Genomic DNA, 26,067 nt, shown 5'->3' on the forward strand with positions numbered 1-26,067 from the left:
GTTCAACAGCAGCCACCCCACAAGAGCCACTGTGGTGTTGTGGTTTCAGACAAGGAGCTTGGGAGACCCAGGTTCAAATCGCCACTCTGCCATGGAAGCTGGCAGGGCGACCTTGGCCCAGTTACACGTTCTCAGACTAACTCACCTCACAGGGTTGCCGTGAGGATAAAATGGAGACGCGGAGAATGATGTAAGCCGCCTTGGGCCCCCAAGGTGGAGAAAGGTGGGGTACAAATAAATAAACAAACAATAAACATAACTGAAGATGGGTAGCCGATAAAGGGTAGGTTGGCTGGTAGGTGAGAAGGCAAGATTGGAAGCAGGGAAACGTGAAAATATGAGGATAGCCAGGGGAAGGGAAAGAAGAAATATTGGGGGAGGGGAAAATGCACTGCCCCCCTTTTCCTTTTCAAGCTTCCATGACCCAAAGGTCTTGAGCAGTAAATGGGAAGCCTTTATTTCTTTAAAGAAAATATGGTGGAGAGATACTTAGCAACCACTAGTGTTGTTCTTGGACCTCTATCCACCAGCAAAAAGGGGACTATGCACTGCCCCCCCTCTCAGAAGTCCTTGTTGGTCTCCTGCTTGTCAAAAACGATTCCCCTGCAACTTAAGCTGATTAGATCTGGAGAAAGTCTTTACGCTCTTGCAAGAAGCATTAATACATTCAAATGCATCTGAAATATTTTTCCAGCCCTGTGTGGGGTTGTGGCCATACTAATTACTCCGGCACACTGCGGCTGTGCAGGCAAGTGAGAGGCAGGTGGTGACATTGTGCTACAAGAGGGTGCCAGAAGCTGTAAAGACAGGGAGGCCCCGTGACACTGCCTTGGTTCCTGCTGCTGGCGTACAAAAAACAAATATACTCCGTTTGGAAAAGCCATGTCCTAAGGAACGTTCGGAACCAAACACAAAAGAGGGAGTTGGCCTATAATCTGCAGGTTCCCTGCTTGCATTTCAGTTTTTCCCAGTGAGCAACAAAGACAGGCTTGTTAGTCTCACTTGTGTCCATCGCCTCACATTAATTCACAAAAGTACTTTGAAATTCAACACACACACACACAAAACTATGGCATTTTTAAGGAAAAATAAAAGCACGGAACAGACCTGTTTGGAAATGTGCTTCTACCACCCCAAACCATTTTGAGATTTCTCTACTTGATAACAATGTACATTGTACATAATGCTTCATCAATATATTACTTCGAACATCGTGTTATAACTGGATAATGCACACAAAAATATACACGAGAGACCTGCGTACAAAACCATGTGGCAACCAGTACAAAGATGGCAGCATCTGAGTTCCTTTCGGCCTTTTTACACACCAAGAAAATGGCAACACACATGCGCATTCCAAAATGGCATCCTCCTAGTCTAGTGTGCTAGGACTCAAAACCCCAAAGGATTTGCTACATCTTAGGAGTTAAAACCTTAAAGTGCTCTTCAGGACGTTGGCATCTAAAGTCTTTTTGATGCGAGACGACAACACGTCTGTGGCTGCTAAACATCCCGCAGTGACACAAATTTGATCCCTCCATCCATCGTTACCGCTAGATCACCTCAGATCAAAAGTGCATCCCACCCCCTACCTCCAGTGGACATTCAAAAGTTTTTGTTTCGCTCAGCAACGTGGGTGGCGGGTCGGGGCGCTTCGTCTGCACAATCTTCTGTTTGGGGTTTTTAATTTCGTCCTCTTCTTCCGTTTCGCTTTCGCACACGTGGACGACCACGCTCGGGGTGGACTCTGTTCCTGCGTGAAGCTCGTACTTCTCCCCTGGAGGCAGAAAAAAGTCACAACGTTACAACACCAGCAGAGTGAACAGCATAATATCAAAAGCATAATGGTTTTCTTAAATAGTGGTTATTTGTTCTGATGTGTTTTTTGAAAATGATAAGGACGTAAGAAAGGCCATGCCGGATCAGACCAAGGCCCATCAAGTCCAGCAGTCTGTTCACACAGTGGCCAACCAGGTGCCTCTAGGAAGCCTCCAAACAAGACAACTGCAGCAGCATTGTCCAAAATATACCAAAGAAAGTTCAGAGTACCTCAGAATATATGCAAGTCCTAGAAAGGACGTTTTCCAACAAGAGTGGCAGAGTCTCTCCATCCCAAAGTAATTTCAATCTTAACACCAGCTATACTTAAGGAATCCGTACTACTGGCTAGTTACCTCTCACAGCAAGATGCACCCTAAATATACCCAAGATGTCTACATACCCCTGGATGAACCCTATTGTAAGTTTAACAAAAGATATCTCCTAAAGCAGCGGTTCCCAAACTGCTCCACGGAGCTCTTGGTGCTCCGCGAAACATCTCCTAGCGCTCCATGAAGAGACTGGAAAGAAAAATAAACAAAATAAACGTGACAAGATCACAAAATGGAGAATTTTTGCGGCCATGAACTGTGTGTAGGTAAGTATGGAGTAGAAATTATTTAGCTCCTGCAGTGTGCTGTGAAGCAGTGACTATAAAGGGCTAGTCAGCATTCATTGTGCCAAACTCAAAGTTTGCTGTCTGTCGCCCATCATATTGGCCCTATAGGCGCTAGGTGAAAATTACTGCTCCATATGACAAATTTCTCTCCTGAAAAGTGCTCCATGACTCAAAAAGGTTGGGAACCACTGTCCTAAAGAATCCAGTAGTGCTACGCTCAGGAATCTGCCATCATTACATGCAGTAATTTCCAGAATAGACGTTTCAGAAGTATGCTGCGAGCGTAACCCAAGTAGTCGGTAGTATGATGCCATCTGGATCACAATATGGCTTCCTGGGGAGAATCAGATGGCCAGTGGGGAACTGGCAAAAGTGTTTCTAGCCAATTAAGTTTGCAAAAGAAAATGTGAGGACATGTTCACTGGGGTACACAGCAGGTGGGAGGAATGAGGAATCAGAGGCGGCAGGATTGGGAGAAAGTGAAACATTATTTGTAGGCAGCTACCTTCCAGACTGCTACCACACTGCCCTCAGAGTTTCTTTGCGAAAGTAAGGGCGAAAACGCATGGTCGCTTTAGCTTCCTTTATTCCCTGTTTCAGCCAGGATCAAACGCATGCGTTTCACTGAAGGTGCTTTCGATCCTGCTGAAACAGGGAATAAAGGAGGCTAAAGCGACCATGCGTTTTCGCCCTAAGTGTCCCCCCACACACACACGAACACATATACTACATACCCCTCCAATCTTGAGTTTCACAGACACACACACGCATAGAAACTTGCAAGTTTTGGGATAGGAGGAAATCTCTTCCATTCGTGCAAGCCCAAGTACAAATCTGTATAATCTATTCCAATTTGAAAAACATGAGCTTTCTTGTTATCCATTCTACATATAGCCTTTATCACAGTTTGGAAAGCAAATCCTGCCCACCCTGATGTGACGGTGGGGAGGGAGACAGAAGAGAACCCGTGACGTTTCCCTACCCAGGAACAACTCTTACTTATTCTCTTGGCTGCCTGCCTGTGGTACTGACAAGCCCTGCTCGATCACTTCTGCTAAACAAACTGAGAGAGAAAGCTGGAAAACATTCCATACCAGGGCCCAATTTTGAAACAGCGCAGAGCAAGTCATAGTTTATCATAGGTGTGGCGTCTTCACTCTGTTTCCATCCTACAGGTGGAGAGGCAGGCGGTGAAATCAGAAACTGCTTGTCAGGCTGCGGGGGCAAGAGGTAAGATTTGTCTCCCGCTTCGCTGGGCATCTGGGCCTGAAAAAAAGAAGCAAACACAGCTGTAGCGATAATGCACGACTATACTTTTCAGATCTCTCTTCTGAGCCGCAAGAAAAATATTCCCCCTTAGTGAAGTTTTGTTAATCTAGCATCTCATCCTGCCCTGCTCCAACACTAGTTTCAGTGACTGGAAAAGGCAAGTGGATATGCACAGCTACTTCCCCTTCACTTCTTATAGTTAAACAATGATGATGTACTTGGCCCTGAACCCCTGACCAAAAACTATTTTGAGTGCAGAACAGTTTTCAATTCATATCCGGGTTCACTCTTCCAGAAACCCTATGGAGTCACTTGTGGTCATTTATTTTCATTTTACAGGTGTGGATATATAATTCAGCAAGTAGTCTTGGGGCAATGGCTAAGCAACAATTTATTTTTATTCAATAAATGTTCATTCTGCCCTTCCTCCAAGAAGCTCAGTGTAGCATACATGCTTCCCCCTCCCCGTTTTATTCTCACAAAAAACCCCTCGTGAAGTAGGTCAGCCTGAGAGACAGCAATTACCCCAAGGTCACACAATAAACTTTGTGGCACACTACAGTTCAAATTCAAATTTCCCTAATCCTGGTCCACAATAACCCCCATATCACCTTGAGGGACAAATGAGAGACAGTTTCACATGACCTAGGGCCATAATTTACAGGAGAGGAGAAAAAGCACAGAATGTGGTAAAGCGTACAAAGATCGGAAAGCAGAGACTCTTTGGGAGAAGACTGAATTCAATGACAGAGGAATATGACCTCAGTGCCCTTCCATCAGGAGGAACAAAAACCTACAGCTAACAAAACTAGACTAAAATTATTCCAAATAAGTTTTTAAAAAATGCAGAATTAGGCAAACTTAAGAAATTAAACACATTTGCATAATGTATGTCTGTCACGGTTAATCTCTCTTTGGTGCAGTTTTGATTATTTGGCCACTTAAAAAAAACCATGAAATATACACAACTTCAACTACATTTATTGTGTTACACTATCATAAGACTTCTACAAAGAACATGTAGGCTCTGTATACGCAGCCTTCTACCAGGAAAGTTTTCTATCCCCAACTGTCCTAGGGTGGGTTGTTCTAAAGGATTCACAAGCTATGTGTAGCAATCCTACATTCATTTTTGCAATTTAACGAAAGCGGGATTCACGCAACCTGTAAGAAAAGTCTCTCTGGTCCTCAGAAAACTGCCAGACAGGCAGAGTTTGCCATTGCAGGTCAGCATTGCTACTGAAGGAAAAGATATTTTAATTTCTTTTACAGATTTTTTTTTCAATTAGCAAAAGAAACGTTGACAGATTAGCACCTTTTCTTTCCATAGCTTAAAAAAAACACCAAGCATTAAGTAATTCACAGGGTCCATTATGTAAGTACTGCCAATATTTATATGAATATAAAATATTGGCAGAATTCATAAGCAGGAAGAAAGATGGGCAAATATTCTAACACGGCCTGCCGGCTCCAGGATCGTATCAAGGGGAGAAAGGAAGAGGTCAACGTACCTGAGCAAAATACAGCTTCAGCTTTTTCCCACCGATGTCAGTCTCGTGCAGTTCTATCCGTGCCCTCGCTGCCGCTTCCGGATTGCTAAAGTTTATCCTTACTCTTCTAAAGCTTTTAAAAAGCTGGAATGTAACGTGATCATCGTAGACGGAGAAAAGCGCTTCGAATCTTTCCTAAGGGTAAAAGAGAGAGCACTTTTTTTCCCCTGTTAAGCTTTTTCAAATCTCACTACTCCTGGCTATCGGTGCTCACACTGTCTTTTCGTAGAGCCCCTACCCGGCAATTGTACTGAGCATCAGCAGAAAGAGACAAAGGCAACAGCCTCGAATAAATGTGAACACTCATTTATTCTTGAAGTCTATGCAGATATACATAAGTGGGGCACGCCGGGTATTATTATCATTATTATTATTTTTTACAGTCTTTATAGTCTGCCTTTCTCACTAACAGCGCATTCCTGAGCTCTAAGGGCAAAAGTCAGGAGGCCAGGAAGGTGCTGCACCGGTGTCTGAAGTCCCAGCACCGGCATCCGGGCTACTTACGCCGGCATTAGCGGCCCGAATGCCAGTGGGAAGCCCCGGACACCAGGCACTGCCATGGCAGCACCACCCCAGGACGCCAACGGGGCTTTCCAGCTGCGTCCCAACGCTGTCAAAGCCCGTGCTGGTGTCCCGGGAGGTGTTCCTGGGGTGTTCCGGCATCCCGGGGGGCGTTCTGGTGCCAGGGTGGGGGAGGAGCCACCGTTAGGCAGCCTGCAAAGGTCTTTTGGGCCGGGAGCACCCCCTCTTTTTTGGGGCGAGATATGCCACCTTTCAGGTGGCGTAACTCCTGTGCAACCCTATGAAAGGTTGCATGGATTTTTCTCACTGTGAGGAGGTTTTGGCGGGCTGAAACCTCCTTTGGAGGCAGCACAGCCGTGTTGCCCCTAAAGACTGACACAGGCATTCCTCTCAGGAATGCACTGTAAGTCTCCAGGTGGCTAACACAGGGTAAGTCAATGCGCTCAACAGGCTGGGAGATCCAATAAACTATACGATGGGGCTTGGATAGAGCTGTGGCTTTCTGCAACAACTGGAGATTCTGAGTGGACTTCGCGGGGAGACCTATTTAGAGTGTACTACTGTAGTAGTAAGGAGCCCCGTGGCGCAGAGTGGTAAGCTGCAGTACCACAGTCAAAAGCTCTGCTCACGATGTGAGTTCGATCCCGACGGAAGTCGGATTCAGGTAGCTGGCTCAAGGTTGACTCAGCCTTCCATCCTTCCGAGGTCAGTAAAACGAGTCCCCAGCTTGCTAGGGATAAAGAGAAGATGACTGGGGAAGGCACTGGAAAACCACCCCCTAAACATAGTCTGCCTAGTAAACGTCAGGATGTGACGTCACCCCATGGGTCAGGAATGACCCAGTGCTCACACCTTTACCTACTGTAGTCCAGTCTTGATGTTTCTGTGGGGTAGATCCAGGTGGCCAAATCAAGCACGTGAAGAACGATGAGGGGCCATCTTCTGGAAGAAAGCATTTTTTTTTTGCTGCTGCATTGATGTGCTTCTTTCAGCCACAATGCTGGACCAAGTATAACCCCCTAGGCTCCTAACAGAGTCAGCTGAACCCCATCAAAACAAAGTGGGAGACACAATGTCCTTCAAGAACTCTCCCTACCTAACCAGCTTCTCTTCCATCTTGTCTAGGTTCAGTTTCAACTTGTTCACTTTCAAGGGAAATGTACAGCAAGTGCCCTCTACTGGCAGCTACCAATATTTTAGGCTCAAGCAGAGGTTCCCAAACTGTGCTCCAAGGAGCACTTGGTGCTTCCCGAAACATCTCCTAGTGCTCCATGAAGAGATTGGAAAGAAAAATACTACTATCATTCGGTTTAGTATATAGGTACTAGGTGAAAATTAGTGCTCCGTGACTAATTTCTCTCCTGAAATGTCCTCCATGATTCAAAAAGTTTGGGAAACTGTGGGCTAAAGAATTACCTACTGTCACTGTTTAGATGCTATTTTTAAAAGTAGTTCTAAGAGCTGCTGTATTACAAGAAATTTACATCCCTACTTCCACGTTAATCCACAGACGACACGGCTCAGAAGGGATCTGAAACCAGGCGTCTAAGGTGTGAGGGGAAAATCTGCATTCAGAGTCATATTACCTCATTTGATCAGCAAGCTGTTCTGCCAAATCTCAGTGTGCTGCTTCTCCTATGCCCCTGCCTTCCTGTTTTTCTGTAAGGCAGATGCCACCATCGTGCTCGATATGCATCCCGACAGAGCTGGGATGCTGACCAGACAAATATTCCGTGAAGTCACGAAAGCTTGTCTGTAAGCAGCATCTTAACTTTTGGTTGTAATCTAGGATCCTCCTACAGTCGGACCAGAACCAACGGGTTGAAATTAAATCAAAAGAGTTTCCGTCTTGACATTAGTAAGAAATTTCTAACAGTTGGAGCAGTTCCTCAGTGGAACAGGCTTCCTCAGGAGGTGGTAAGTGCTCCTTCCCTGCAGGTTTTTAAGAAGAGATTAGATGGCCACCAGTCAGCAATACTTATTCTATTACCTTGGGAAGTTCATGGGAGGGAGGGCATCTTGGCCATCTTCTGGGCATGGAGTAGGGGTCACTGGGGGTGTGTGGGGAAGGTAGTTGTGAGTTTTCTGCATTGTGCAGGGGGTTGGAATAGATGACCCTGGTGATTTCTTCCAACTCTATGATTCTATACAGTGGTGGAAGGAGTCACAGCCACTTGCTTCCAAGCCTTGTAAAAGTCAGGAATTTATAGGCCACACAATCCTTGCCTGAATGTAGACACTCTCTGTTCCACAATTTTCCACTAACAGCTTCCACTAACAGGCCACGATCTGCAGAGGTAGGCATTTCTGATCCAATCCCAGAACTCCCATGTAAAATATACCACATGTAACATTCAGCTTGACCTCCAGTATAGGGCAGCTGCAACAGGTCCCATGCCGAGGGGCCCCTGACTGCCCTCCTGCCAGCGGCCCTGCTGAACCCATGGCAACTCCAGGCCCCATACTCCCCTACAGCTGATCATGCTACCTGACACTGAGGGGCCATAGCTGAGTGGTAGAGCATCTGCTTGGCATGCAGAAGGTCCTAGGTTCAATCCCAATATCTCCAGTTAAAGGGGCTAGGCAAGTAGGTGATGTGAAAGGCCTCTGCCTGAGACCCTGGAGAGCCGCTGCCGGTCTAAGTGGACAATACTGACTTTGATGGACCAAGGGTCTGATTCAGTGTAGGGCAGCTTCATGTGAGACTCAAGCAGCACGTTCAACTGTAGAGCACTGGGATTCCCACCCACACCCCGACAGCTGATTGACAACTGCTGCCCTGAAGCTGCCACCCACAAGTCCACATCTGGAGTCACTTCACTCAGCAGGCAGCTGTACAGCAGAGGGGATGCACCCTGCCCTGCCCCCAGTCTCCGAGGTTCCATCCTCAAGTTTTGCCTGGAGCCTCAGGATCGCTATGACCCTGCTCAAGAAGAGCAAAAATAATTACAGCCATGCATCCTCTTCCTCTGAGGCAAACTTTAGCTCCTTACTTTGGAGACATGGAATACTGGTGAGTTGAATACGTGAAGCTGCCTCCTACTGAATCAGACCCTTGGTCCATCAAAGTCAGTATTGTCTACTCAGACCGACAGCGGCTCTCCAGGGACTCAGGCAGGGGTCTTTCACATCACCTCCTTGCCTACTCCCTTTAACTGGAGATACCAGAGGCTGAACCTGGGAACTTTTGCACACCAAGCAGATGCTCTGCAAACTGAGCCACAGCCCCTCCCTGAGCCATGAACTACTATGTTCATACTGAGCCTTCCCTTCGCGACATGCTTAAGCGGCTGTATTATTAGGTGGCTGGAGCTTATTCCAGGAAGGCATAATCCAGCCTCATCAAGCCTCCTTTAATCTTTGAGATTTGGTGATATTCCAGCGTAGAAGAAGTCACTGCTATATTACAAATGACCCAATATGCATTTGGACAGTCGTCAAAACAGGATACAGGGGAAAGCACAAAATAACAAAAACAAAACACAGAGCTTCTTGCCGGTCGTTTTTTGAAAAAACCCTGGGCTCCACGTATTTGTATATGCAGTAGCTCAGTGGAAGATCAACCCCGTTATATCCTGGCCTGCCCTCTCTATATCGAGCCTCGGAATAAGTTCCTGGCAAATATTCTTTCCACTTTCCACTTATTATCTGATGCCGATAAACTAATTTTCTTGCTTTCCAATACTGACCCTTTTGTTTCCCAGAAAATGGTACTTTATGGCCTTGCGGCAAGGAATATAAGGGCAAAGAAAGCCATCGAATGAGGAAAGGAGCCAAACTGGTGTGTTTTAATCTTACGACTGTTAATGGTTTTATATATATTTTTAAGTTGTTGCAATATTGTCTTGATTGTAAAGGCCTATGGCCATGCACAATAAGCATGACTGATTGACTAACTAAAACAAAACAGATAACTCTTACCACGAGAAAGCCCCCTTAAAGCCAATGAAATTTAATTCAGTCCAGAAAGTTACTGGCATGCGTAGTTTTGTGACCTAGGGAAATCATTTGGTTCTTCTAATTGCTTTTAGAACAAGCAACAGTGGTAGAGCATCTCCTTGGCATGCAGAAGATGCCAGGTTCAATCCCCGGCATCTCCAGTTAAAGGGACTAGGCAAGGAGGTGATGTGAGAGGCCTATGCCTGAAATCCTGGAGAGCCGCTGCTGGTCTGAGTAGAAAATACTGACTTTGATGGACCGAGGGTCTGATTCAGTATAAGGCAGCGTCATGTGTTCAATTATGCAAGACTTAAGCAAAACTGCCTGTTTAGTGAAGTGCCACCTCCAGCGTCTGCAACACACCTCAATGGAAAAATGCACTGTAAATACAGGGATCTGGCTAATTTATCTTCACTGGAAAGCGAACCTTTTAAAGGAAAGTGTTGAAAGAGTGTTTGCCCTCCCCAAATTTACTTGTGTCATTTCCTTTCCACCTTCCAGTAGCAATGGGAGTGTCATTACATAATCCCCCCTCATCTAGCCAAAGGCTATTAAGTAAGCTGCTTTAAAAATTATATGCATATCTGATTCGCAGCAGCATGCTGCCAGCCCTGCATGGCGCATTCACTATGCAGGTTTTGCAACAGGGACGAAACAAAAAACCGAAAAGAACACACTACGCCGAGTTGCAAACAAACAACTAAAAGGACAGGGATAAAATGGCAGTTTGACTTTCTCCTACTGTCTCCTCTAATTTTTTTTTTAGTGTTCTTTTCCTGGAATCTAAAAAAAACAACCCCACACCTATCATACATGCCCTTGCTGCAACCGCTGAGGCAAGTGAGCTCTAACTGGTGGATGCCTGGGGCTACTTGCTGCCAAAAATAAAGCATATTCTCTTTCTATTAACCCCTTTTATGCCTTAGTACTCTAACACAAAAGCAGCCCCCCCACCAAGGTCAGGGTAAAAGAACTAGGAATTGCAATTTGAGAGAAATGCTTGCAACTAGAGGAAAAGAAAGCTGCACACAGTATTACACTGTCGCTGGTCAAATTAACTTGAGGTGACCTTGCTTAGGAGAGGCATGATGATTCTGTTAAGTCACCATGTTTTCCAGAACACCAGGATACCAGCACTTGCAAGCAGCCGAATGAATAAGTCAGGCTTATCAGATAACACATTAGGCAATTAACTGAAATGAGATAATAAGGATTAGAGGAAATAAAACCAAAATAATCAGACCAGGTATTTTACAGTGAAACATCCCAAGATGATTTCCTGCCACTGTCTTTTCATGCGGTGAGCCAGAAACATCTACACAGGACTTGACTAGAAAGCAAAATGAGCTCCCTGCAGAAGGAAGGTCAAATAAGAAGAAGTATTTTCATACTGGATCAGGCCAACATACCTCAGCTATACAACTCATAAACTTCAGGCTTAAAAGAATGGCTACTTTAAAAGAATGCAAGAGTGGAGCTGGCAAGACAGACCTACACACAGATGGAATATTTTGTTTAGAATTTTAATTCATGTTTGCTTAAAGGAAGCGGGAAATGTAGATTTACGAGCATACTTTTCACAGGTGGTGGAGGTGCAACCTAGATTCGATACTGGGAAAACAGATTTGCTTGATGGGATTTTTATCCTACACAACCAACACATATACAAAATGTAGGAAAGCAAGGGTTACAGCACTCAACCCATATACTCCCCCTTTCCCAAACCTCTTGGTTTGAAGGCAAGACTCCGGATGTCTGGTATTGCAGCCCTCAAAATTTTTAGTATCAAAAGGTGTATTAGAAAGAACACAAACTGAACACATGAAGCTGCCTTATACTGAATCAAAGTCAGTGTTGTCTACTCAGACTGGCGGCAGCTCTCCAAGGTCTCAGGCAGGGGTCTTTCACATCACCTCCTTGCTTAGTCCCTTTCAACTGGAGATGCCAGGGATTGAACCTGGGACCTTCTGCATGCCAAGCAGATGCTCTACCACTGAGCCACGGCCCCTCCCCTGGATAAAGACTGCAGTACGGGAAGGGCTGCGGTCCTTATCCAATGGAGATCCCCACTGCAGCGCTATAGTACTGAATCCATTGTGTCTGTGTGGAGGGGTGGAGATGCTATTAATACAAATTTAAAGGGATGGGGAAGACCAGACAGAACTCCAAGTCTGATCTAATCAGTCCTAAAAGCCTTTTCCCCTGATCCCAACTGAGATTACTGCCACACAGTGACAATTCTCCATGGAGCTCTCATTTGCAGCAGCAATGGAGCGTCCAGACAGCAGTTTCCCCACGGACCTGCAAAAATGTGGCATGCAGACACATTCTGTGATCTTTCCCCAAAAGATCCTATCAAGCCAAGCTTTGAAAAAGAACAGAAGGAAGCAAGGGAATACCTGAACAATGGATGGGCTGTGGCTCAGTGGTAGAGCATCTGCTTGGCATGCAGAAGGTACCAAGTTCAATCCCCGGCATCTCCAGTTAAAGGGACTAGGCAAGGAGGTGATGTGAAAGACCCCTGCCTGAGACCCGGGAGAGCTGTTACCGAGTAGACAATACTGACTTTGATGGACCAAGAGTCTGATTTAATACAAGGCAGTTTCATGTGTTCAAAAGGACCCCACCCCCCAAAAAATCCCTTGCTTCAGTTTGAATACCATAATTGGAGCAAAACCTCCATGTGGAAGCAAAACATAATTCCACTGAATCATACGCATCCAATCCACTACAGCAATGTCAAAGACCACCTCTTTTGGTCTTGCATCTCACACTCCAGAGAAATCCCTGCTCTCTGTTCATGCTTTCTCATCTAAATAGGAAGCACAATAAATCCCCCTTTTAACTTCTACCCCAATACCTAACAACTGAAAACCTTCAACACCCAAAGTAAGATCTCTTCCCTACCACTGTAAACTCTCTTTATTTTCCCCTCATTGATCATGCTTCTCTTCTTATATGGGGTGGTGAGGCACAGAACTGTTCCTTGTATTGTTTTAAATGTGATATTTGAAATCATTAGAGGCAGTTCTACATGAAATCAAACTGCAGAACTACAGGTATAGTTACATAAAGACAGAAGGAGAAATCTGTCATTCGTGAATTCATCAGTAGCAGCTATTTTACCCAAACACTAAAAGTTTAATAGCATACCCAGTTAAAAAATGGCTGAACACCACCTGACATATTGCAGAAATGTGAAAGACTGGTACGAATTTAATACTCAAATGTCATGCTAACTCATCTAATAGTAACTGTAAAAGAATCACTTGAATAATATTTTTGAATTGTATCATTCTAGATTATATTTCAGTCTTTGAACAATCTCTGAATGGTATCTGTTTTTAGTCCAATATATTTTGGGGACTTCCTGTTTGGTTAAAGGATTATCGGGCATTATCAGCAGTGCCCACCACATTGGTGGAATTCAAAGCAACATGAATTACCGATTGTGGGAGGCAAGTGAAGGAGCGGGGGAATCACACAATGCTTACTAAAAGGCTCATGTTTCACACAGCACTTGATACAAGCAGAAGATAAAATACATGTTTTGCCAGCAAATATATATTATAAAAAATGGAATCCAAGTTCCTTTAGAAAACACATCCAGCCTCACATATAGCTGTCATGGAAACATGCCTACCTACGCATGATCTACCTCGCTTGATGTGATTGTCATGACAATGAGAAGTAATAGTGGTACTTTATGTCCTCTGCTGGAATGAAAAGAACATGGGAAACAAGACGGGGGACAGAATACAATTTTACTTGCCAGACGCTCTCGACTTCACCACTTTCTCTCACCGGAGGGAAAGACTAGTTGTTTATGTGAAGCTTCAGCATTTGCTACCCAAACTGCAAGCTTTAAGCACCTACAGTGAGCCAGAGAAGGACATTCTCAATGAACAGAGATGTTTAAATCCGAGTACTGTGTGGAGTTCGAGCCTAGCCATCTTTACATCGGTATTGGGACTAACATTGACTCAACAGGGTATCACTGTTAGGCATTGCAAAGAATTGCAGGAAAAGAGGAAGACCCAACAAGAGATGGATTGACTCAATAAAGGAAGCCACGGCCCTCAGTTTGCAAGATCTGAGCAAGGCTGTCAAAGATAGGACATTTTGGAGGACTTTGATTCATAGGGTCGCCATGAGTAGGAAGCGACTTGACAGTATTTCACACACACACCCACTCGTCTTGTTTGTGGCTTCCTAGAGGCACCTGATTGGTCACTGTGTGAACAGACTGCTGGACTTGATGGGCCTTGGTCTGATCCAGCAGGGCCTTTCTTATATATACACACACACACACAAACACACAGCTGTGTTAGTCTGCTATAGCAAAATAAAACAAAAGGCCAGTGAGCACCCAAAACTGGAATGAGCTCTGACTCATGAAAGCTCATATTGAAATCAACATGGTTAGTCTTTAAGATACCAGTGAACTTTTGTTTTATATTGCAAACAAGGTCGTTCAACACTTTAAGCCACAGTAACATTCTTGATTTTCACAGCTACATTTATCAATCAACATATCCCCTTTATTTCCTTGCATATCTCCTTACCTTTTCTTCTTGAACTTCAAATACTGCTTCATGAACACTACAAGCAAAGAGTGAGGTAGGCAGGTCGCTTAAGTCCATCATCTCTTCCAAGTCGTCTTCATTTTCTCCAAAAATCATCTCTTCCTCTTCTTCTAGGTCACTGTTGTAAAGGTCCAACTGACTGTCACTCCAGGCCTTCATTGTCTCTCTGATCATTGCCCAGTCAAATCAACTTTCCTTTCTCTGTATTCCAAGGTTTGTGACAACACCTTTTCTAGAAGAGAAGGAAAGAAAAAAGTATGTTGAGAAGTTGATTTACCAAAATTTTCTCATAACATCTGTTTTTAAAGATTATTCATTGTGAGCAAGAAATAAACACCTGTGTGAATTGCCTTTCACCAGCACTACAGGGACATTCTTAGTTCAAGATATCAAATGTGAGAAATCACCTGTTCAGCTATGAATGTTAATCATCATAAGTCAATCAATATTTTATTGTTAAGAGCCAGAATGTGGCTTATGAACTGGGGAAATAAATAAATTCTGTTTAAAACACTTATGCAGTGATCTCGTTTGGAAACTCTCCAAAAATGAAAGGAGCAACAGGAAGGGAGCATTACAGAACCTAACCCACTACTGTAAGGACTGAACTTTGCCCCTGCTAATGTTAGCACTCACAACAGCCTCCTCAACCACAATGGATAGAAGAGCTCATATAGAGGAGACAGAGAACAAATCTAGGAGCACAGGAGTGATACACCTAGATTCAGAAACAAGTAACAAGGAGAAACAATACACATTAAATATAACAGCAGAAAATATTCTTCTCTAAGACCATGGCAAGGAGGAAAGAATTTCACAAGGGTCAGAGGTGGAGGTAAAGCATGTAAACACCTAACTGGTATTCATGGCTGCTTGCTGCTTTTAGGATGGGGGATTTTGACATGCCATTATTTTCCAGGAGTATTCATAGACAAAATCTCAGATGTGGCCTAAGAGCAGAACAAGGACCATTCTGACATACCTTGTCAAGGCAGAAAATCTGACATCAATTATGTCTTGATCACAGGCTCATAAAAAGGCATAAGAAAGAAGAACACTTCCCTTTTCTGCACGGTGGGCTGTTTTAAAGTATAATAATTTTATCTGAAAAGGAGCAATTTCAATCACTGATTTTAAATAAACTTCTGCATTTCGAAATGCGTGTATTTCCTGATGACCAAAGCATTCAAGTGGTTGATATAGCAGTTAAATAATCATTTACAACTAAATAAAGCCTTTATACAATCTGGGGGAAGAATAATCCAAAGTGACTGGCACACAGCCCACAAACTCTTTGCAATGGAGAATTGTATCTGCTACCTTTGGGCCTGGCTCTCTCTCTCTCTGTACACATGCTAAATAAGCAATATTCACTCACCAAGGGCCAAGGCTGAAGTTATACTGAATAGAAGGGCTTGTGTGTGTGTGTGTAAAGTGCCTTCAAGTCGCAGCCGACTTATGGTGACCCCTTTTGGGGTTTTCATGGCAAGAGACGAACAGAGGTGGTTTGCCAGTGCCTTCCTCTGCACAGCAACCCTGGACTTCCTTGGTGGTCTCCCATCCAAATACTAACCAGGGCTGACCCTGCTTAGCTTCTGAGATCTGACGAGATCAGGCTAGCCTGGGCCATCCAGGTCAAGAAAGGCTTACTGTGGCCATTTATGCACGGGAGGTTTTGCCTTGGATTTGCCACTCTTTTGATGCACATTTTTCCCATCTGACTTCTCAGAACTCAAAAATAAGCTTCCTATGCAGAGTTTTGAGAATTCGGATGGGGAAAAATGTGCATCTAGAGAGCGACAAATCCAAGGCAAAACCTCCTGTGCGTAAATGGTGTGTGTCTGTGTAGCACATTTTTATCCAACCTTCCTCTAAGAAGCTCAGGGCAAAGTATATGGGTGTCCCTTTTCCATTTTTCTTAAGAACTCTGTAAGGTAGGTTAAGCTGACAGAGCAATTGCCCCAAGGTTTAGCCCGCCAGGTCCCGGGCCACCAGTCTAAACACCATGCCATTCTGTAAGTAAACGTACAGAGCTGAATACACAGTCCAGAACCAGGCAAAATATCCATATGAGATGGCAAGCAGATGACCATACTGTTTGACTGGCAGGTAGAAGACAATCTGAGAACTCAACACACTGCAGAGCTCAGGTACTGGAGGGCATAAAAGTATAAGATCATGTGCAAGAACTACAGATGTCCTAGTGAGATTCAAGATGGCATCTCCTGGCTATCAGGAGCCATGATAACTGTGACCTAGCCACAATAAGAACATAAGAAAGGCCATGCTGAACAGACCAAGGCCCATCAAGTCCAGCAGTCTGTTCACACAGTGACCAACCAGGTGCCTCTAGGAAGCCCACAAACAAGACGACTGCAGCAGCATTGTCCTGCCTGTGTTCCACATCTAATAGAATAGGCCTGCTCCGCTGATCCTGGAGAGAATAGGTATACATCATGACTAGTATCCATTTTTACTAGTAGCCATGAACATGCCCACTTCCCTCTTAAAGCCTTCCAAGCTGGCAGCCATCACCACATCCTGGGACAGGGAGTTCCACAAGTTAACTATGCTTTGATCCCTGCTCTTGACATCAAGAGGCTTATTACTGTAATATGATCTACGTAGGTCTGCCAAAGCTATGGAACCTTCAAATAGCCCAGAACGCAGCAGCAGGACTGCTATCTGGTGTGGACTACAAGCTGCACATTATTTCTGTATTGAAAGATCTTCATTGACTAACTGTTCACTATCAGTCCCAATCCAAGGTGCTAGTTTTAGCCTATAAAAGCCCTACAAGGCCTAGAACCTGGGTAGTTAAAGGACGACACAACCTGCCTCAACACTGCACTCTTCATCTCAAGCTCTTCTTCATGTCATTTTCTCCCCTACCCCCACCTTCTGAGCTGAGTGGCCTGGGATGGACAACAGAGCCTTTTCAGTAGTTGCCCCTTGACTTCGGAATTATTTCCCCCTCTTCCTGCCTTTGGCACTGTCATAATCCATTTCTGGCCCTAGACCAAGCTGGTTTTATTGACTGCTGTTTGGTCTGTTCTCCCCCTTTTGTTGCCTGCCATTGGACTACATTAATTATGGCTGCTTCAGCTACTCTTGTATATTTATTATTAATTGTGGAATTTGTCGTCATATTTTAGGGCTTGATGGAAGCCCATCCTTTTCAGGATGTGAGATTGCTTTTATTTTATGAAGGATCTTGTGCACTTCAATAGCGAGGTAGCACAAAATATCTCAAATAAACCCATTTCTTTTATTAATACACTTGCTATTTTCATTACGCTTCCAATCTATGCCAACAGCTATGTTGGCGGGGCGTTACTCTCTAACACCAAGGGATCAACGTGTTTGTATTTGTGGATCCTCAACTCTGGAGGACTTGACTCATTACATCCTATTTTGCCCATTGTATACAAGCCCCAGGGCTAAATTCTTGGCAGAAATATTATCCGGTATTAATACACTTTTGGATGTAGAGAAAATTATATTTCTGTTATCAGATGTTGATGCATAAGCATCATATAGAGTCTCTTTGTTTGCTCTTGCAGCAAAGAAAATAAGGTCTAACAGGGTATCGGAATAAGCAGCTATTTTTCTTTTAAATTGAAATGTTTTAGTATATCTCATTATTTAATATTTTACCGTACTTGCTAATCTATTGTATTTGTATTTGTTTTAGCAAATTGTGATGGCCAATGGCTATATCCAATAAAATTTTCATTCACTTGCTATTTAAACACTATTTGGCCCTTAAAATGTGAATATGGATATACAAAAGTTTTAATACTAAACTAAAAGATTTGAAGCTGCCAGAAGATGATAATATTCACTGCTGTAACACGTGATTTGCCTGTTCAGTAAAGAAAATCCTTTACAATGGAGTTGGGTATTATCTGCACAATAAAAGACATTTACAGAAGCCCTGTTAAATAACTTTCAGTAACATTCTGCAAATTCAGATTTCCAAGGAATCAGTGTCATACATAAATATATTTATCTTCTTTTACAGCATGCACAGTCAATAGATAGCTAAATCCTCACAAGTTACAGCAGCCAGCATATGTTCCCTATGGCTTCAAAATTAAGCCTAAAGATAACTATCCCAGAGAACACATACACAAGTTAATAATTTTGTTCAGTTCCTCACTTCAGCACAGGAAGAAGAAGAGTTGGTTTCTATATGCCGACTTTCTCTGCCACTGAAGGAAGAATCAAACCAGCTTATAATCACCTTCCCTTCCCCACAGCAGACACCCTGTGAGGTAGGTGGGGCTGAGAGAGCTCTAAGAGAGCTGTGACTAGCCTGAGGTCACCCAGCTGGCTTCATGTGTAGGAGTTGGGAAACAAATCAAGTTCACAGATTAGCCTCCGCCACTCATGTGGAGGAGTGGGGAATCAAACCCAGTTCTCCAGATCAGAGTCGACTGCTCCAAACCACCACTCTTAACCACTACACCATGCTGGCTCTCAAGTGCGGTACTTAAAGCTAAAGATATTTTCCCATCTCTCATACGTACATGCATGTGTGCATACAAGCATACACAGCTGTTGACACATGACACCCGCAACCTTGTTAACCCCTTTCAACACAAACATGGCTTCCCCCCCCACACACACACACTTTTTCCTGATCTTCTCTTTTTAATCTGGTGCAGTTCCTTCTGCCCTGCCCATTAGAGAGTACAGCTTGGCTTGTGCTTAGAGGCCCTGAGACAAATGAACAAGACCTGTGGCTGAGCACCTGTCTCTCCCCCTTTTGCATGCAACTTAAGAATGGGTTTTCCCAAAGGTACGTTAGTTTGGTGGGACCTAAAGTCCTTTCATAGAATCATAGAGTTGGAAGGGACCACCAGGGTCATCTAGTTCAACCCCCTGCACAATGCTGGTTGTCCCAGCCTATGTGGCCCTGTGAGAGGCCTCCTGCTAGAACCAGCATGAGCCCAGGGCAACTTTATATCCCACTGAATTGTGTTGATGTAAACCTTGCATGTAAACTGCATGTAGGAAAAGCAAGGTATACATTTAAATATGCAAGAACGCAGAAGAGTATGTTTGTTGTCAGTACATGGTGTTGGGGAGAGAAAGGATCAGGACAACCCAATCCTATGCATAAACATAGATTAAAATGGTTCAAAAATGAAAATAGAAGATTGCTGTTCCTCAAGCCATTAAGGTCTGAATACTCAATTTGTTAAGATGAACCCAAAACGAGACTACAGACTTCATGGTTTAATAGAGTCCCAAGAATTTCAGCAAGCAAAAGGAGTGGCAAAGCAAGAAGGAATTTACAATTACTGTAGATCAGAAACAAGAAGTTTGCACAAAAGCATTCTTCTCCCTTGACCATTAATCAGAATAGCCTGATTAGCAACATGTTATTTCAGATGAATAAAGAAAGGGAGGGGATCTGATTGTTCTAAAATTCTCAATTTAAATGAGTCCCTAAATATAGCTTTGCCTTTAAAAAAAAAAAAAAATTTACAGTAGGGAAGGGAGCACAATGCAGAAGGGGGAACACCCAGAGAAACTGATTTGCTTAGAGGATCAGCACTATGATTAAAGGACAGAGTCGTTTTCTTTACCAGTCTTTCCTGCTTTACAATCAATGACCGCCCCGCAAGATTCCTAGGGGAACAAATCTCTTAACAGATGGAAAATGCTGACCTTCTAAGAAATATAAGATGCAGTAAAATATTTTGTGCTATCCCACAAAAAGGAGGCTCTACCTCAACAGTTTTAGCACAGAACACTGGCTCCCAGCTTTGTAGACTGGTGAACTGAAATGACGTAGGGAACCTCAAATGACCTCTGTTTCAATTTTTTCCATCTACAAACCAGAACAGTAGATTCACAACTGCATGTTTTTTCAAGAGAAACCACTATACCCATAACAAGATACAAACTGGCTCATAATCCCTTAGTCACTTTGTCAGGTTATAAGAAAATAGACTGGGTCAACTGGGTCATGAGACTGACATTTGATGATGAATTTACGTGATTGCCCATAACAATTTTGCAGCAAGGAACTGGAAACTGAAAGAAGTGCCTAACATTCAAGACAGATTACAAAATAGTGGGGAAATTGCCTCAATGGATAAATTATACACATAAATTTTTTTTGAAATGAAATTGCTTGAACTTAGATGATTTGGGGCTCAAAACCACAAAAGAAAAAGAGTGCCTTTCCCAATGGTTACAAGTTCTTCAGTAGCTAGTTAATTTTAAAGAAATCAGTATGGACTGTTAAGACTATATGCATGGGTACAGCCAGTGTGAACCCTGACCTGGATGGCCCAGGCTAGCCTGATCTCCTCAGATCTCAGAAGCTAAGCAGCATCAGCCCAGGTCAGTAATTCGATGGGAGACCACCAGGAAATACCAGGGTCATGATGCAGAAATAGACAATGGCAAACCACCTCCGATAGTCTCTTTCCTTGAAAACCCCACTGGGTTGCCATAAGTCGACTTCAACTGGACAGCACTTTATACACACGCACACACACACACACAGAGGCAGTGTGAGTGAACACATATTTCAAAAACACAATGTTCCCGAAATTATCTTTAGTATGCTCCCTGGTAACCTAAAAAACAGGCTCCTGCAGTTATTGGCTTATACAGCAGGGCTTGATTTGCTTGTTTAACTATCTTTTAAAATCAATAGTTACCCAAATAAGCAACAACCCCTTCAGAATGTCTGAGGCAAAAGTGTACAGGCTACGTTTTAAATCATATGGAAAAAGAACCATCATTGTAGGTAGCTGTGAAGACCCATGGGGAAAAAACATCCCAACACAGTACTGTAATACCTTTTTATTAGGATCAACTAAAATATCAGAAAACAGAGATTAAGCTTAAATACCCAAATCATGCACAGTCTAATACTGAGTGCTTGAAGTAGTGTATTTTTTTTAACAATTTGACGGAGGACACAAAATAAGCTGCTGTGGAAGATTAATTGAATAGAATCTATTACTGTCAAATGAATCATGACAGTACGTTTGGCAATGTCAAATACCTTCCTACAGTAGAGGTCCTTGTTTGCTTTACTAGGGGTAAAAGCTATTTGACCCCAAAGACATGAGAACTCAAGGAGGAAATAAATGAGGGGCATGCGGAGGAAATGCAAACAATTACTAACAGAAGAGGTTTGCAAATTTAATCTACCGGAATTTGTCTCAAATCCCGAACATTCATGATTGTAGGAGGCCAGATTTGTAAACTGACGTATGACAGAGATCTCCAAAGTTAATTGCTATGGCACTGGTGGAAATTTACTCAATTGCAATCACAGATACTTTGATACATAAATACAGATAGATAGCTTGTTAAACATTGTATTCCATTTTCCACTCTAAGGTAAGCACTACATCCTGAAGGAAGACACCTGGGATGAAACAGCAGCTTTGTAAATGCCTGTTATCACTCTCATAGAATCACAGAGTCGGAAGGGACCACCAAGGTCATCTAGTCCAACCCCCTGCACAATGCAGGAAATTCACAACTACCTCCCCCCCATACCCCCAGTGACCTCTCCTCCATTTCCCAGAAGATGGCCAAGATGCCCTCCCTCTCATGATCTGCCTATGGTCATAAAATCAGCATTGCTGACAGATGGCCATCTAGCCTCTGCTTAAAAACCTCCAGGGAAGGAGAGCTTACCACCTCCAGAGGAAGCCTGTTCCACTGAGGAACCACTCTGTTAGAAAATTCTTCCTAATGTCTAGACGGAAACTCTTTTGATTTAATCAACCAGTTCGTTCAGGTCCGACCTTCTGAGGCAACAGAAAACAAATCGGCACCCTCCTCTGATAGTATTTATATGTGCATGACATACTTGGGCAAGGTGAGAATCCTCCCCCTACTCCCCAAATCAATGAAGTAATTATATATGCAGCCTGAGGGGACAATTATTCCTCCCTTCTTCCCCAATGCAAGAAGTCCTATCCCCTTATCCCCTCGCCATCCTCTTTGTATGAGTATGTTTTCTCATCCTATACGGGGGAAGAAAGGACAATAGATCCTTAGAGGAATTAAATCAAAAAGCAACTTAGGTGAGGAGTTAGCAGCAGTAAATCATAGGCCCAAGAATGACATATACACATGGGGGGGGGGTCCATTTGGAAGAAATTAGAGTCTTCTGAAAATCAGGTGAATAATATGAAGAAAAGACTGGATCAGCAAATAACCAGTTTAGAAAGAAGTAATAAGAAGGATATAAATGTAAGGGAATAAGAATGCTACAGAGAAAAGGTGAGGCATGCAAACAGGTAAGTAAGCTGATTTAAGGGCCGAGGAAAAAAGCATAGGAGATGCACACAACATAGAGGATAAACTGGGGGAAAGGCATGGAAGGAAGCAGAAGTAAGTCTTGGAGACAGAGAAGTGGGAGGGATTGCCAACACGTTATTTTAAGAATCAAAAAGTAAGCAGCAGAGCATTGCAAGGCCAGTAAAAGGAGAATGGGTGAAGGCAATAAACCCTTGCAGGGATGGGGGAAGGAGGAGAATCCAGGGAAGGTAATAAGAGGTCCTGGAACTGTAGGGGAAACTAACTAACCCTAATTGGAGGGAGGGGGAACAAGCTGCCTTGCAATGGCTCAATGGAACAATAATGGGATTTGATATGGTGTGTGTGTGGGGAAGAGATTCACACAGATAACAGCAATATTGGGAAATGATACAAAAGGAAGGATCTACAAAAGGGCGAGTTGAAGATAGAGTGTCTCTTCCAGGGAGAGAGCAAGAAGAGAAGCTGGAAGGGTGGGACAACGGATTCTTGAAAAGGAAGAGGATAAAGGGTTAATAAAAATATCTGCACACAAGACAGACAGATGGATAGATATCATTTTTGAAAGAGAGGGACAGTCAGTGGCTCAATGGTAGAACAGTCGCTTTATATGCAGTAAGTCTCACAAGCAATCCCCAGAATGTAGAAGGTAGTGGGGAAAACTATCCTTGTTTTTGATCCTGGAGAGTGTATTTATTTAATTACTTAGTTTATATTCCACCTTTCTCCCCAACAGAGACCCAAAGTGGCTTACATCTTTCTACTCTCCTCCATTTTAGCCTCACAACAACCCTGTGAGGTAGGTTAGGCTGAAAGCGTTTGACTCAAGGTCAGCCAGCAAGCTGCCACAACAGAGCGGGGATTTGAACCTGGGTCTTCCAAAATCTAGTCCAACACTCTAACCGCTACACCATCCTGGGTCCCTCAACTGTTGCTGCCAAACAGAGCCAGCTTGGTATAGTGGTTAAGAGCAGTGGAGTCTGATCTGGAGAACAGGGTTTGATTCCTCACTCCTACACATGAAGCCTTGGGTGACCTTGGGCTAGTCACAGCTCTCTTAGAGCTCTCTCAGTCCCACCTACCTCACAGGGTGTCTGTGGTGGGGAGGGGAAGGTGATTGTAAGCCGGTTTGATTTTCCCTTAAGTGGCAGAGAAAGTCGGCATATAAAAACCAACTCCTCTTCTAAATAAGGCTGAGCTAGATACACTCAATATAAGACAATTGCTTATTGGCAACAGCAGCCAACCAGATGGCCTTGCACATATGAAGCTGCCTTAGACTGAGCCTGGCTATTTTTCCATCAATGTCAAGTATGGGCTGCTCTGGCTGGCAGCAGCGCTCCAGGGTCCCAGGCAGAGGCCTTTCACATCACCTGCTACCTGACCCTTTTAACTGCTAATGCCAGAAATTAACCCTTGGTCCTTCTGCGCGGAAAGAGGCCAGCCGCAGTCCCACCCCTCTGAGAAACTCCTAAGCAGAGCATGAAAGCAGATGGCCATCCTTTGTCCTTCATATATGGGCTAATGATCTACCTCCCACTGGTATGGAAAGCCAATGTGGTCTCGCAATTACAATGCTGGAGAAGAACCTGGGAGACCCAGGTTCTAATCCCCGCCTGTCATGACAGGTCGCTGAGTGATCTTGGGCTAGTCTCTCTCAGCCCAATTCATCAAACAGGGTTATTGCAAGGATAAAACAGGGAATGGAAAAACTGACATCGGCAGCTTTGGGTCCCCATTAAAAAGTAAAGCTAGTCCCCCGTGCAAGCACCGGGTCATTCCTGACCCATGGGGTGATATCACATCCCGACGTTTGCTAGGCAGACTCTGTTTAGGGGTGGTTTGCCAGCACCTTCCCCAGTCATCTTCCCTTTACCCCCAGCAAGCTGGGTACTTGTTTTACTCACCTCGGAAGGATGGAAGGCTGAGTCCCCAGTGGGTATAAATAAATATGGGGTACAAATAAACAAGGAGCCCCGTGGCGCAGAGTGTTAAGCTGCAGTACTGCAGTCAAAAGCTCTGCTCACGACCTGAGTTGGATCCCAACGGAAGTCGGTTTCAGGTAGCCGGCTCAACGTCGACTCAGCCTTCCATCCTTCTGAGGTCGGTCAAATGAGTCCCCAGCTTGCTGGGGGTAAAGGGAAGATGAGTGGGGAAGGCACTGGCAAACCACCCTGCAAGCAAAGTCTGCCTAGAAAACGTCGGGATGTGACGTCTCCCCATGGGTCAGGAATGACCCGGTGCTTGCACAGGGGACCTTTACCTTTACAAATAAACAAAACATCCCCAGCACCCAGCCTTCAGAGATACACTGCCCCTGCCCATGGAGGTTCCATTTGCACAGCAGCGGATGCGAACGAACTGAAAAACCTTCCCAACATCTCTGCTGCCGTCTCCGAAAGACCTTTAAGTGACAGTAGACGAGAAGCGGCTGTAACAGTCTTGTGCCATAGTAACACGGTCAATCAATTGGGGGGGGGAGAAGAGGGGGGGGACATATTTTAGTCAAAGGTGGGGGGGTAAAAAGAAGGCAACAGGTTAAGAATAGAGAGGGAGGTGAAAGGGGGGGCAAGGAAGGAAAGCTTATAAAAGATAAAGGAAACGGAGGGGGGAGGAAATTGGGGGGGGACTGCGATGGAACGAAAGGGGAGTCCGAGGGCAGGAAAGGACAAGGGGGTGGCACAAACCGGGGGGGGGGGGGAGGGGAGGACAACGAAACGGGCCCTTCGCTCACTCACCGCGTCCTTCTCCTCCCAACCAGAGCCGTCTTCCGTTCCCCTCCCAAACTGATCTCGTCGATGCAGAATTAAGGGGAGGGGGGTGGGACCGGAGCCTACCAGAGCGCCGGGGGGGGGGGACCGCTACGGACGACGATGCTGAGGCCGCCTCCCAAGGAGCCTGCGGAGCGACACGCCTCAAGAAACCCCTCCCCCCTTCCGCCGCTTGACGGAGCGACGGTTTCGACGACGCCCCGCCCCCCCCCGCAACCCGTGCGCGCGTTTCCTCGGAAAAGGCTCGCGTGCGCATGCGCGTGCCTGCCCCCCCCCCCTCTGTGTACATCTCATTCTTCGGCTTCTTCCCTCGGCGCCGCTAGGAAGGAGTGACCCGGATGGAGGAGGTGGGGACAAGAGGGTGGGAAGGGCGCCTCCCCTCTCCGGGGTGTTTGGTTTTTTTTTAATTTTATTTTCTTATTAAGTCACATACAGTTTCAATATTGTCACCGGCAGAGTTACATAAAACAAAACAATTTCAGACTAATCAGCCTGATCAGTATTAACTTTTTCTGACTTCCCCCCTCCTCTATCAAATTAATAGCTATATAATCCCCTCTGTATTTGTTTTCTAATTCATTATAATTCATTGTATCATTTCTGTAAATTACATATTATCATTCTATATACTTTAATTATTAAATACTTCATCCTTTCCACATTAATCAATTGAATTGGATTAAGCCATA

The 26,067-nt window shown here is 44.4% G+C and overlaps 1 protein-coding gene across 2 annotated transcripts; it reads right to left on the reverse strand.

Annotated features, from left to right (window-relative positions):
• Positions 1–1,561: 1,561 nt before the first annotated feature.
• Positions 1,562–25,388, reverse strand: RCAN3 (RCAN family member 3). Of its 2 annotated transcripts, none has more exons than XM_056846889.1 (5): positions 25,346–25,388; positions 14,283–14,535; positions 5,218–5,391; positions 3,532–3,703; positions 1,562–1,777 (listed from the first exon to the last, which is right to left on the reverse strand). In XM_056846889.1, the coding sequence occupies exons 2-5, from the start codon at positions 14,475–14,477 to the stop codon at positions 1,569–1,571; spliced, it is 750 nt and encodes a 249-aa protein (XP_056702867.1). In that variant the 5' UTR covers positions 14,478–14,535; positions 25,346–25,388; the 3' UTR covers positions 1,562–1,568. The 2 variants fall into 2 exon arrangements, with proteins under 2 accessions (XP_056702867.1, XP_056702868.1); XM_056846890.1 differs by having other exon boundaries at positions 25,342–25,358.
• Positions 25,389–26,067: the final 679 nt, after the last annotated feature.

This window comes from Euleptes europaea, chromosome 3 (assembly GCF_029931775.1).
Source record: "Euleptes europaea isolate rEulEur1 chromosome 3, rEulEur1.hap1, whole genome shotgun sequence".
NCBI lineage: Eukaryota > Metazoa > Chordata > Lepidosauria > Squamata > Sphaerodactylidae > Euleptes > Euleptes europaea.